This window comes from Lytechinus pictus, chromosome 3, assembly GCF_037042905.1.
Source record: "Lytechinus pictus isolate F3 Inbred chromosome 3, Lp3.0, whole genome shotgun sequence".
Classification (NCBI taxonomy): domain Eukaryota; kingdom Metazoa; phylum Echinodermata; class Echinoidea; order Temnopleuroida; family Toxopneustidae; genus Lytechinus; species Lytechinus pictus.
In genome coordinates this window covers 82,313,822-82,328,885 of record NC_087247.1, presented here as the reverse complement: position 1 = coordinate 82,328,885, position 15,064 = coordinate 82,313,822, and the positions used below count along the sequence as shown (strand labels likewise).

Genomic DNA, 15,064 nt, shown 5'->3' with positions numbered 1-15,064 from the left:
GAGTTGCATGTACAACAATTTCCTAATAAAGGAAAATGTCACTTCTGAATTTTAACCTAATCTTTTTTTTTATATTGCACCGAATACATCACTATGGCATTACCTATGCAGTAAATAGGAAATTCAAATACGTAGGTTTAGTGAGGAATGCTTAGTACATCTTTATAATTCTTGGCTCATCATTTGTGTGATATTGTTCAAACTTTCGCCTAAAAGTAGCTGGTTCTCTGATTTTCGTTTCTATTTTTGTTGGATTTCATTTTAAAGAGAAAATAAATCCTACCTTAGTCAGGAGCATAAAAGCAAGATCCTGCATGTTCTTAACTGTAGCCCTAACTACTTCTGTGTACATATGAACAAATGATGAAGGACAGTTGCAAGGAACAAAGTTTGGTGCTAACACACCAGCAAGTTGATGGTTGGTTAGGATCTCAAGGAGAAGTGGTTGGGCTTGCTCAGGATAAGGTCTCACAAATTCCTATGGGAATGAATGGATACATAAAAAAAATCAGTTTTGTCTCAATTACTTTATGATCATGAGCCCTAACTGAGCCAAAGTATTTTGTGAGATCAAATGATGGGAGATCTCGCAGTCCCCTGTTTGAGATATTGGCCATCATCCATGCAATCACGCTAAAAATTGGCATGGACATTGCCCGCGACCTAATCTACAAGACTATTTTTTATTTCAATTGCTTTTTTTTTAAATATGCTAATTTATGTGTAATATGCAAAATCATATTTTTGCTCTAATTCCCTAAAGTTACAAATGTCATAATATACTGTGCAGAAAATCCCTTCATGTTGTTCTTAGCAAATTTACTTGAAACTAGAAATTTGACATGTCCAAAGGACACAGATGCCCCCACTTAACCCGATCAGAAATTCATTCAATATGATTGATCTGAACATCGTGCAGAAACCAATATGCATATATATAATGAACAAATTTAGACCTTTGACCTAAAGACTCACCCTTTCCATAATAATCTCTAACAAAAGATATGACAGTCAAGTCATTTGATGTGACCTGACTGTATTTTGGTGTCATCTACCCAGACACCAAACATTTTTAAAATCTGGTAAACATTTCCAAAGATACACACTGAAACCAACTCGCATATATAATGAGCTGTGACCTTTGACATGCGGACTCCGAATTCGAACTTAGCCTGTATTTTGGTGTCATCTAACTACAGAATCCTTTGAAATCTGTTGATTATTCCCCAAGTTACTATGCAGAAACCAACTTGCATATCTATAATGAGCTGTGACCTTTGACCTTTGACCTGCGGACTCGGAATTCAAACTTAGCCTGTATTTTGGTGTCATCTACCTCCACACCAAAAATTAATACTTTGAATATTTTATAAGTTATCATGCGGAATCCAACTTGCATATTTAATGAGCTGTGACCTTTGACGTGCGGACTCCGAATTCAAACTTATCCTGTATTTTGGTGTCATCTACCTACACACCCAAATTTTTTAAAATCTGTTGAATATTTCAAAAGTTATCATGTGGAAACCAACTCACATATGAGCTGTGACCTTTGACCTGCAGACTCCAAATTCGAACTTAGCCTGTATTTTGGTGTCATCAACCTACACACCAACATTTTTTTAATCCGTTTAATATTTCGTAAGTTATCATGCGGAATCCAACTTGCATATTTAATGAGCTGTGACCTTTGACCTGTCAATGTTTTTATTTTCAATGAAATTGTTTGGAACTTTCTGACCCCTCCCCCTTAGTAGTTGGGGATAACACCATAATCATATTTTCCATTAACATCAACTAATAATAATACCAAGTCTATCTACATCAATAGCTTTACAACATCTTCTCAAAATTACGCCCAACACATTATCATCAAAATCAAATTTAAGTTCTAGTTGAGATTGGGTCAATAAAAAGGGCACAGCTTACTAGCAGTCCATTTGTTACCTTCCACCCTAAATCCAACAAGAAGTCGCCCAAAATGAGTTTTAGTAAGCATTAAAAAGCACATTCTACAGGTAAGTCTTAAAATAATATATAACTTGTTAAATTGATCAACAGTAACCCATACAAATAGTAACACAGAAACGCAGTAACCATTCGCAATAAACTACTAGTGATGGGTGGGAGATTTTCTTCTGATTGCACCATTGAGAATAGGCTCTATAAAGCCCCTTTCAAAACTGACGTACGACCATTTGCGACCTTTTGGTCGTGCGACAGGCTGCAACAGGCATCAATCGCTAGTCATCTCATAAGATCGCACAGAGGCTTTCACAGTTGCAACAGCTGTCGTACAACAAAAACAGCCAGTAAACTCTGTCGCACAAGTAAGTTGCTTATGCTCCTATTGTGTTCGTGCAATCACATGCGAGTGTAGCATGACTGATTTCATAGTCATGAGAGTCGACGTTAGACAATGAGATTGCTCGTACGTTTGAATGAAACCAGTGCGAGTGTTCGTGTGTTTGACGTGAGGTATAGACCAATTCGAACTCATAGCAATGTAATACCAGCCATGGCTTTAATTTCGTGGATTTATATTACACTTTTTTCTAATATTTTCTGCCCTCTCTTTTATTTATTCTTCACTCCTATTTTATAACACCGAGGAACATTCACATTTTTTTTTTTTTTTTTTTTTTTTTTTTTTTTTTTTTTTTTGCAATACCGTGGTGAGTGCGCCTTACAGCTGTCCTCCCACTGCTCTTGCAACTTTCACTTTATTTTTCTTGTTCAGCTGGAATTTGGTTATAAGATTGTTACCAGTTTGACTGTACAAGTTCTCTGACACAACAGGACAATTTGGGAGTTTTATTGTGCTTGGTTTGATTTGATATTCTGGTTTCAATTTTCAAGTTTTGGGCTGTACTATACCCATAGCACTGACTTGGAGCCATACATGTACCGTCACTTCACTACAGTCTATTGTGGTTCACCAAGGGGACATTGAACACAATGAAAGATCTCAGCATTAGCACCTTCCTTTCACTGGTTCTTTTGTGTTTGTCCAACACCTTGAATGAGGATCTTGTTTCTTCATCTATTCATACCTGGTCTGTGAATAGAAGTCATTACTACCACCATTGTCATCACTATACAGGGAAGAGGATTTTATACTACAGCAATTCAACCTGCACATTTCGCACTGAGTTGACAAAAGCTGGTGATGTACATCCCAATCCTGGCCCTGGTGAAAATGCTGAGGATAATGGAGTTTCTTCTTCATCTTCTACACGGAGTGTAATAAATAATAGTAATACCACCCGCAGAGTTGTGTATAGTAGAGCTGAACTGTTGGATCTACGCTGCATGCATCGAATTGACCCATGTACTTGGAAAGCAATCACAACACTTGGGATCTCGAGTAGACGCCCTAGGCACAGGGGCTGCAAAGGAGGCAGACGCATACGAAGGCATGCTGAAACCTTCAACAAGGCTTCCAATTCCTCCCAAGATCATTCTGTTCCATCTCTGGGCTCTGGACATTGTCATATGGTGCTTTGGAATGCGAGATCTCTTAAGAAGAAAATGCACATGGTGACTGACTTAGTAATGTCACAACATGTGGATATCCTGGCACTTACTGAAACATGGCTGACAGGTGATGAACGTGACGGCCGGGTCTTATCTGATTTCTCAAACGACCTCCCATCTCACCAGTTCATTAGCTCACCAAGAATAAAGAGATCGGGTGGTGGTGTCGGTGTATGCCTTCATCAAAATTTCACCATTCTTGGAAAGGACTTTGGCACTCTTGAATCGTTTGAATATCTCAATGTTCTCATTTCAGCTGAACATCAAAAGCCTCTTCGCCTGGTGGTGATCTACAGACCACAGAGAACTATAGATCGACGATCAACGTCTTCCATCTTTCTTGATGAATTTGCTACCTTTCTTGAAGGACTGGCTTCTGAACCCAACCATCTTGTGATCTGCGGCGACTTTAATTTTCATGTCAACGATGATAGAGATCGAGAGGCAGTTTTGTTTCTGGACCTGATTTCATCTGCCAACTTGATCCAGCACATTGACTTTCCTACCCATCGGAAGGGTCATACTTTGGACTTGATTCTTACAAGAGCATCTGATGATGTAATTTCTAATGTGTCATCATCAAACTTTCTTCCTTCTGACCACTCATCTGTCAGCTGCCAACTTAACGTCAAGAAGCCGGATTCAATCAAAATTGAGATCAGTTTTCGCAAACTGAAAGACATTGACATCCAAGCTTTCCGTGAGGACATTCTAGAATCTGAACTTTACAGATCACCTGCTTATGACCTTGAACAGCAGGTTGTTCAGTATAACATGGTACTACAAGCTCTACTTGATAAGCATGCTCCTCTGATTACTAGATGTGTAACTGCAAGGCCTCACTCACGTTGGTTCACTGACGATCTTCGGAAAAGTAAGCAGAGGGTTAGACGACTAGAGAGAAGATATCGTCACTCCAAAGCAGAAATCGACCGCCAGATCCTGAAGGATGAATGTCGTCTCTATAGCAACCAACTTGCCGAGGCTAAAACAGAGTATTACTCTGAACAACTTGACGACTGTGATGCTCATCAGCTTTTTCAAAGAGTTGATCGTTTGTCTTCTACCTCAGCAAGGAAAGTCCTACCATCAGATGATGACCCACATCGATCTCTTGCTGATCGTTTTTCAAATTTCTTCAGCGTGAAGATTGATGTCCTTGTACGGTCCCTTGAGAGTCTACCATCAAGCAATCTCGACCACGTCAATTTTCGAACGACCCATCATCGGTTTAATGCTTTTTCTCCTGTAACACAGGGCCAAGTTCACAGAGTTATCAAAGAATCTCGTTCAACTTCCACTCGACTCGACCCAATACCTACTTGGCTACTTAAGAACTGCATTAATGAGTTAACTCCTGTTATAACAGCTATTGTGAATGCTTCCCTCATCAATGGTCATTTTCCTGATTCACTCAAGCATGCTCATGTAACTCCACTCTTGAAGTCCACAAAACTGAGTTCTGATGATCTAAAGAGCTACAGACCTGTCTCCAATCTTCAGTTCCTGGGAAAGACTGTAGAGAGACTTGTGTTAAAACAACTCCAGGAGTATTTGTCTGAGCATAATCTATATTCTGAGAAGCAGTCAGGATACCGACCGCATCATAGTTGTGAAACTGCATTGCTTAGAGTTTCAAACGACATCCTTCTTTCCCTCGATAAAGGCGATGAAGCGATTCTGTTGCTGTTGGACTATTCTGCAGCCTTTGACACGGTGAGTCATGATGCCCTTCTAAGTCGTTTACATGAAAGATTTGGACTTGACAACTCAGCTCTGGAATGGTTTCGTTCTTACCTCGCTAATAGAACCCAGTCTGTTTTTGTTAATGGCTCTGAATCGATTGTCAGCTTCTCTAACTTCGGAGTACCTCAAGGGTCCGTCATCGGTCCGATAGCATTTACACTCTTCTCATCTCCTTTAGAGGATGTCATCAAACACCATGGAATATCATGTATGACTTATGCAGATGACACTCAAATTTACCTAGTGTTGAAGAAGGAGGACCACGCTGTGGCGCTACAAAGACTCAGTGCATGTTTTACAGACATTAAGAATTGGTCCATACAGAATGGATTAAAGTTAAATGAACGTAAAACAGAATGTTTACACTTTGTGAGTAGGCATAGGACTTGTAGTCCGATTGGCGATATTTCTTTTGATGGTACTAATATAGAATGCTCTGCGGCTGCTAGAAACCTAGGGGTCATGTTTGATAATAATATGTCTCTAAAGACCCATGTGAACAACGTATGCAGATCTGCCTCGTTTGCATTGCATAAAATCGGCAGCATCCGTCAATTTCTTACAAAAAAGACCACCCAGAGGCTTGTTCAGGCACTGGTCATGTCTCGCATTGACTTTTGCAACAGTCTTCTGTATGGTCTACCTGATACACAGATTAACAAACTGCAGAGAATACAAAATTCAGCAGCTAGGCTTATTGCTAAACGTCGTTCACGTGAGTCTGTCACTCCACTGCTAAGGGAGCTTCATATGCTAAGGGTTCGTGAACGAATTGATTTTAAGATCCTCTTGCTTACTTTCCAATGTTTGATAAAATCAGCTCCAGTCTACCTTCAACAATTAATATCAGAATACTCACCCTCCCGCAACTTGCGCTCATGCAAAAAATCACTCTTAAAAGTTCCTGCCATCAACACCCAGTCTTATGGTTCCCGATCTTTTTGTTCAGCATCCCCTCAACTTTGGAACAACCTTCCTCAGAGCATAAAACAAGCAGACTCAACTGACAAATTCAAATCTATGTTAAAAACTCATCTTTTCGTTAAATAGATCATCCTTAGCATATGCAGCTTCAACTGTCTACTTTCAACTGTTAACATGTATAATTTGATTTTAGCTGAAATTTCTTGTCTTCCTATGTATTTTCCTTAAGCACTTAGAGACATTCTTTGTGATAAGCGCTATATAAATGATGTTAATTATTATTATTATTATTACATGCGAATGCAACGGTAGTGCAATGTTGTAAGCCATGTTGCGATCGGTCTGACAGTCTTATGGCCTATATATTATCGCACCCAGTCGCAAGACTGGTCTCTATAGGTCGCTAGCACATGTGCAAGTGTTGTACGACCCCCAGTCGACTAAATGCGACGACTTAGTTGTGCAACCTCTCGCATCAATTCATACAACGATGAACAACACTCACACGATGATCTCCAGACCGATGGTACAATCTGATAGAAGTGAATCGATGGTATTTGATCGCGTTTGGATTTTCTTCAAAGTTCAGATGCGACCAGTCACGACCACCTCCGACAACATCAAGTTGATGCGATAGTCTACAACGACTGCGAGTGCTCGCAAGACACCAAGAGATCGATCATGCAACATGAAAAAACTGTTGCAGGCGGTCATAACAGGTCGTACGTCAATTGTGAAAGGGGCTTAAGATATTCAAGTAGCCATCTCAAACAATTAAGAAATGAAGACATCTTTGGTTATGGCTTCCAAAGCAGGAAGAAAAACCAAAAGACTCCCACTGATTTCTAGAGCTTGGGGCACACCTTTAAATGCTCTTGCATGTGGCAGACATTGCCTTGGAGGTACCCCTGCCCCTGGCTGACCCACCGTCGTCTCAAATCATCCTTGACAGCAAGGCGGGTGCTTCTGAACTTGGAAAAACAGAGGCTGTCCTCTGTTTGGCAAAAGACCACTGTGTCAGAAACTTACTCTTTGAGCAGGGAGGGGCTGGCAGACAGAATTGCTTGGCCAATTCTACTGCTTGCTTTATTTATATTGACAAGGCAAAAGCGATTTTGTGTCTCGCCCACTTATGAAAATAACCAGAAATATCGTGATTTGCGAGCGCACGCAACAGAATTGTATCAAAACTTCATTGTGAATTGATTGGGATGGAATAACTCTTGTCATAAGAGCCTTGCACGTAAACTTTTAATGTTGACCTTACAATGACCTTACCATGTGACCTTCGATTACAGCATAACATGCAGGTCCCCTAAGTCCATCTACCATCCAAGTTTGGTTGAAAAGTGACTAACGGTTGCGGAGTTAGGTGTCATAAGAGAGTCGTGCATGTAAACTTTAACGTTGACCTGAAAATGACCTTTGACCTTATCATGTTACCTACGACTGCAGCATAACATCCAGGTCCCCCAAGTCCATCTACCATCCAAGTTTGGTTGAAAAGTGACTTACGGTTGCGGAGTTCGGTGTCATAAGAGTCTTGCATGTAAACTTTATGGTTGACCTGAAAATGACCTTTGACCTTACCATGTGACCTCCGATTGCAGCATAACATGCAGGTTCCCCAAGTCCATCTACCATCCAAGTTTGGTTGAAAAATGACTTACGATTGCGGAGTTAGGTGTCATAAGAGAGTCGTGCATGTAAACTTTAACGTTGACCTGAAAATGACCTTTGACCTTATCATGTGACCTCCGACTGCAGCATAACATCCAGGTCCCCCAAGTCCATCTACCATCCAAGTTTGGTTAAAAAGGGACTTACGGTTGCGGAGTAAGGTGTCATAAGAGTCTTGCACGTTGACCTGAAAATGACCTTTGACCTTACCATGTGACCTCGGACTGCAGCATAACATGCAGGTCTCCCTAGTCCATCTACCATCCAAGTTTGGTTGAAAACGGACTTACGGTTCCGGAGTTAGGTGTCATAAGAGAGTCTTGCATGTAAACTTTAATGTTGACCTGAAAATGACCTTTGACCTTATCATGTGACCTCCGACTGCAGCATAACATGCAGGTCCCCTAAGTCCATCTACCATCCAAGGTTCGTTGAAAAGCGACTTACGGTTGTGGAATTATGTGTCAATAGGTTTGTGACGGACGGACGCCGGACGGACGACATTTGGATCCCTAAGTCTTGCCTTCACCTCTGGTGGGCGAGACAAAAAGGGTGGCCTCTTCCTTGGGAATACCTGCTAGGAATACCTGCTAAAGGCCATGTCAGATCGTTCTGTGCAAGCCTTGCGTGTGAATTGCGGGTAACCATTTTTGCTACCCACAGGTCGCCCGCTTTGACAGTATCTCGCACAAATCTCATACGCAGTTGCCTGCAAATGTGTATGCAAGTCTGATTTGCACATAAAAAAGTTCTAAACATGCTCAAAACTTTGTTTCGGGCAATCACCCACAACTCACCAGCAAGGCTTGCACGGAACAATGTGACAGGGCCTCAACAGAGCAGGAAAGTCCTTCAGAAGGACCCCCAGGAAGAGCAATGCTGTCTCTTCATAGGCATCTGGGCCCTGGAAGCTGTGACCACATCATCCCTGACAGATTTAAGATATTCTCGAAGGGCACACGGTCAGCCTCACAAATTTAATGGTCTTGAGCAATGACTCAGAGGCTAGCCAGCAAGCCTAAAATTGCAGCGATGAAAAAGTTTCCAGGTTTCTAGGTAACTTCTCCCCTTGTGGAAGACAAAGCATAGGGAGCATATCTTTTGACTTCACCGTTGTCTAGAAGCAGAGTCGGCAGCTTGAAATCTTCAGGTTAGAGGATGCCCAAAGCCAGTGGCAAACTAGGAAAAAGAAACAAAAACTGATTTTTATCAGGCTGAGGGGTGTCAAAGTTATCAGGCAAGAACTTTTGAGGTAGGCCGCAAGCTAGTGAGCCAGGCGCACGATGGGCAGGGACTTGCAGGCTTGCAGATCCAAAGACTCTTTGTCCGAAACAGTTGTGATATTTGTTGGACGTAGCCCCACTCGAGTTGCCCTTCTGGTAAGGCCAGTATACGAGTAGCACTGTTGTTACAGTTGCTGACCCAAATTTGGATCTTAATCAGTGGCCGATACGACTGAGTCGACAGTATATTAACACTTGGAATCTCTTCCCAGGAAGAGCACCAAAGTGGGATTAACAACTACAGGAAGGTTTGAAGCCTACCAAGAATGAAACCCCTGAGAGATTCTGGTAAGACTGAGCCTGCAGAATCATAGAGCCATGCATTGTAATCCTCCACCGACAGTGTGGGAGTGCCACCAACAGGGAGGTATGAAATTCTCATTGGTTGAACCCCAGAGGGAGCATGAGCTCCTGCAAGCTCTGACCAGATTGTCCTGGCAGAGGCAATGGGGCACCAGACGGTGGAGCCAATGGGACATTAGCCGCAGTGCGTGTAGGGTTTACCCTATTAGGGAGGTACCAAGGGATCCACTGAGGTAGTTGACCCCTATGTCATATCATCAGATCAGGCTCTAGCACGTACGTGCATAGCGCCAACTTAATGTGTTCCGCCATCTTGCTTGTTGGTTGCCGATAAAATGCGCATTTTCAGATTTTTTTACGCTCAGTCATTATCCATGACTGAAACATTGACCAATCAAAAACTAAGATTCTACAAGAAATATGAATATTCATATACGAAAGTATAAACATAGATAATTCAGTTTTATGTGAAATTTAAACCCAATACTTCAAAATAGGGTTAATTTTATGTATCTAAAATGACCCTTAAAACCATAATTTTACTTTTAAAAAATAAGGGTTTTCCCAAGTTGCCATGGTAACGCGGTCTGAGTTTAAAAAGCTTAGCAACCACTTCATTTTAGTGATCGAGGATGCATTTGTTCACAGTATATGTCTACCTAAGTTATAACATTTTTTTTCCAGACCATGGATGAACTTTCAAAAAGAGAAATTTAAGGCAAGTTTTTACGATTTTCTGCAATTTTCTGACATTTGGCACTTTGAAGACGTAGTTTTTACTGAATTAGAAGAAGACATCGTAGATTTTACTAATTATCACGACGGATATGCAAAGACGTGTAAACAAATCAAACAAAGTTTATGATACATTTTTGATAATGCAAAAAGAGACATTCATGTCTCTGATTGAGAGCCGCAGATTGAACATTCGCACGGCGCAATGGTAACATTTTCGCCGAATTCGTTGGGGTGAAAACTCCAAGCGAGCCGTACCGCTCACCAGTCCGAACGCTGCGCTGTATGTTTGATGAGATATCTGGTGGATTTCGTGCTTATAAATTTTTTTTCTTTCTACAATGCCACTATTTCATTAAAATTATTTGTCATGATAACATTGGAAATATTATCGTTTAATGGCCGAAAGGATCAACTGTAATAAAAGATACTTTGAAATATTGTCAGAGAGTGATTAATTAGGTGATGTTTATGGTCAGAATTTAGTCATGCCTTCGGGTGAACTTACGCGAACGCGGTCACTTGCGCACAGGGCGAGTCTGGCTGGCCCCTTGGTGGGTGGCCGTTGGGCAACGTGCAGTGCAGCTAACGTTAGAGCAGAGTTGGGAGTTAGTAAACATACTTTGAAATAAATAATCTGCAAATATTTTTGTCTTATCCCTTTGGATTACTTAGATAAATTCAAATTCTCATAGTTTAAATCCAATTTTAGACAGTGGCATAACAAAGAGTGGTGCTTTATTATGGGGGGGCCTTAATTGCCCCCAATTTCTTCATGAACATGAAAAAAAGAGGAAAAGGAAAGAGAATCGTGCGAAATTGTTTAATTGGATTTTTGTAACAAAAACGTCAAAATTATGCTCATGTCGCTTGCTCGCAACTATATACTTAAATAAATTTTGCCTGATACGCCATATCGTATAACCCTCATTTTTTTTCGCTCGTTCGCCACTGATATTAATTATAACAGCTAGTTTATGCCAACATCAATTTTGGTTGCGGGATCAAAGCATCAGCTATATAGCTAAACATTTATACTTTATGCCTGTTAAACAGGTTAAGGCCTGTATTTATCTATGGTTGCCTTTATTATTTTCATTTTCAATAAAAACAATTATTATTAATTAAGTATTAATATAGTATTAACCTCCATGATACATTTTATTGTGTTAAATCATACAATTTCTGTTATATCAAGCCCTTTTAAAAACATGCTCAGTAGCAGGCCCCCCCCCCCCCCATAAACAATAAAAATGTATATATAATTAATTGACTCCCCCCCCTCTATCGAGGACAAAATGAAAAAAAAAAATGTTCAAAATAATTGACTGCCCCCCTTTGACGAGGCAGCTGTCGGTGGCATGATGTCTTCTTTGATTTTTTTTTGCTTGTAAAAATAATTTTGAAGAAATAGGGGCTCTCTAAGTGTCCCCTATGAAAATCGATCTGGATCTGCAAGTGCATGGGGCTGCGCCCTCTCCAACTTCATAGCTACCCCATATCTTTAGGTTCTAGCTCTCATATTTTTCAGCTCCCTGATTTTTTGGAAGAAAAAAAACGAGGCAAAAAAAAAGAGTGAAATAAATCAAATAATTATCAAATAATTATAACTTAAAAAGATTACTTATCAGAGAAACTAAATTAAATTCTACAACCATGATGAAGAATAACAGCAATCTTGATAAATTCTGTTTTTTTTTTTTTTTTTTTTGCAAAATCAGAACCAATCAACCCTTTTCTGATTTTTCTGTCACTTACTATATTTTGGAGAAAGGTGTTCATCGACGCCCTGCACTGTATGATGAAATCCACACTCGGCCCTCTTAACCCCCCCCTTCTCCCCCCTCTCTCTCCCTCTCTCTCTCTCTCTCTCTCTCTCTCTCTCTCTCTCTCTCTCTCTCTCCCCTGCCCCCCCCCCACCACAAAGTCCCTTGCTCCTTTCTCTTATCTCACCTTGACCTTAATTAATTAATCTTAACGATTTGGCTTTACAGTCAAACGTGACTGGTCGCCATCATAGTTTCATACCCAACAAACAACAACAATTCTGTTGTTGGACCCAACATCATTCCTTTCACTACGCGTAAGGCTATAAGCGGGCATGCACAAACAACGTGGGTTAACAAAAACTGACCCGCGTTTGGACTGAAATTGTGATTAAAATAAAAATTTTATAAATATTTAAAAAATATGGGTATAATAAACGATATTTGATTAACGGAAAAACATCCATCGCTAATTCATAAAAACGCTGGGAAAGATTTGACAGAGGTTTTTATCAACGGTAATCAAGGGGAATTTGTGTATGGATGAATGGCATTCAAGCGTTAGCCGGTAAGGGCGCGGGCCAAATCTGGCAGTATGGCGTCATCCATTAAGCTGACGTTAGCCAGCGGCGACTGCACGTACGTGCCAGTAAAAGGACAGGTAAAAGGTAACTGTAGCGAAAGAAAAACAAGAAATGAAACATGGTGGTTAAGTGCTCCCAGAAAAAGTAGTGATGAAATATTTCCAATGAAAGAAGAAGCAATGGGAAAGAGAAGATACAAGAACAAAGGCGAGTGAAAAAAAACAAGCAATGTTTCTGGGAAGGAAGCAAATAAAAGGAATACGAATAACGGGTACACAAAACGGATTCCGAAAGTTAGTGAAAATATATTAAACAAATAGATCGCAGCTGCGCTAGGAAAGGATGGTTCCAAGTAAACCCTGCACAGCATAGCTGAGAGAAAAGGGACCCTAGAAATGCTACACTGTACAACAATGATGCAAAATGGAAGGCCCACTCTAACTAAATATAATAATAATATGCAATATCAGAGTATTTGGAGAAAAACACTAAAAACTCAATCTGTAAGAGAGACTTATCTACATGTATGACGAATGTTGAGGCAGGTTAGTCTGAAAAGATGAAGATGGCGTAGGTGCGTGAGTATGACTGACACATGGAAATAAGGCTTGCAGGTTGGAAAGCGCTTGCACAGAGACTTTTGATATACATGAACCATCGAATGAGGCATATTTCAACAGATAAAACAAGGTTTGAGGCTCACATTAGCATGAGAGGGCATACTGTGCAATATCAGTGAAACTTTCAAGCGATCCCTAAAGACTTAGTGTCAAAGAAAATATTACATCTTTCATTTTATTTTTATTCAACTTTAAATTTTATTATTCAACTTTAAATGTTATCAGTATAAAAAAGGGGAACTCTTTCAGATTAGCTAATTTTCAAGTTTTCTTAGAGAAGACCAAACTATCATTTAGGTTACTTACAGAGAACCTTTCCTGGCAACTTGTTATTGGTTTTGGGGTGCATGTTGTCACATTTAAGAATGGTAGAAGATCGAGAAGCTACTTTTAATTTACCTGCCCTAAAATCTCAATACACGATGTAAAAAACTGTCTGGTAGGAGGATAATGCCTGCAATCATCATTCATCTTGTTGGCAAGGTGATATAGTAAGGCCACACCCACTTGGTTGTGGGTCATCTTCTCTTCCCCAGTAGATGAACGACTCTTATTGATCAAATCACTACAATGAAATAAAGAAACAAGGTACATACAGATCTTAGTGGTATTAGGCTTTTTATTAAATGATTTTATTAATCAAGATGGATTTAAGATTGCATGCAGTAAAAGTCTATAATAATGATACTCAATTCTTATAAAGCGCAAATTATAGTTAAGTCTCTAAGTGCCTCCACTATTACCATATGAGATCATCACTCTTATTTGCATCAATGACAACATTTTATTTCAATTTTATTAATGATTATTGGGATGAAACAAAATTTAAAAATTCTTTTCAGAGCTTACAATCAAACAAGAAAAAAAAACCAGTCCTCTTCAGGAATGTTACATGGTGGTAGCCATAAACTTACTGAGTAAGGTGAATCTTGTTAAGTGGGTTTCAAAGTGTTACCTATCAACCATATCTAGCTAGCTTTATTACATGTACACGTACCTCTGGAGGGTTTCCCCCGGGTCATACCCACCAGACAGAATATGCCAGACAATTACTTATATTTAAATGAGCACTCCTTGCATCAATGAACAAGAAACTTGGTTACCTTTCAAGGTAGATCACCCCCCCCCCCCCAGCAGCCAGACTCTTTGTTATTGTTCTGTTCATAGTCTGTTTTACGAATGCTAAAAAAAATGTTGAAACATATTTCACTATCAAAAGCTGACAAAAATATCAAAATTTCAGAAGAGGATTTAACATGCAGTAGACTCCCCCCCCCCCCCCCCACAGACTTTCATGTTTATGTTCAATAAATAAACAGACTTTTCATGACTGAATAACTGCCAAAGTTGATCAATTTACAGACAACACTCAATGAAAGAAAAATCATGTAACTTTCATCTCCAAACATTAGACATGTACCAGACTGTTAACATGTTGAATAAAGAACACTCATAAAATACATTGTTCATTGTGTATGTACACAAGATTCATGAAAATAAAGTGTTAGGTCATCATCCCAGTACACTACATGGCCAATTAAGTGATTCACAACCAAACCCCCTTTCCAAAAATCTCTGCAGAAGACACATTCTCCACCTCTAAATAGCCTGCTTGCACCCCTACTGCACAATTCCACCCAGGTACATTCAACATGACTATGTGTGAGGCCAACTTATCCCTCCAAGAACCAGAGACATTCTCTGAACAAGACACACCCAACACCTCTCATTGGTCAGTCTACTTGACAATGGAAATGATGTCATGACAATATTAAGAAGTTATGATGCTTTCTGCTAATGAGTGCATTTCAGGATGCTTCAAGGGGAATCCAGCCTTAGCCATAACATGTTGTGTTGGGAAGGAGAAAAATAAATTAAACAGAATG

At 39.9% G+C, this 15,064-nt stretch overlaps 1 protein-coding gene across 1 annotated transcript in view; it reads right to left on the bottom strand.

The window, feature by feature from the left end:
* Positions 1-11,919: 11,919 nt before the first annotated feature.
* LOC129257996 (ectopic P granules protein 5 homolog) overlaps positions 11,920-15,064 on the bottom strand; it is a 110,653-nt gene continuing 107,508 nt past the window's right edge. The window contains exon 30 of the mRNA XM_064096120.1: positions 11,920-13,743. Within this exon, the coding sequence (XP_063952190.1) occupies positions 13,569-13,743 (175 nt within the window). The 3' untranslated portion in view covers positions 11,920-13,568. The remainder of the gene's footprint in view (positions 13,744-15,064) is intronic.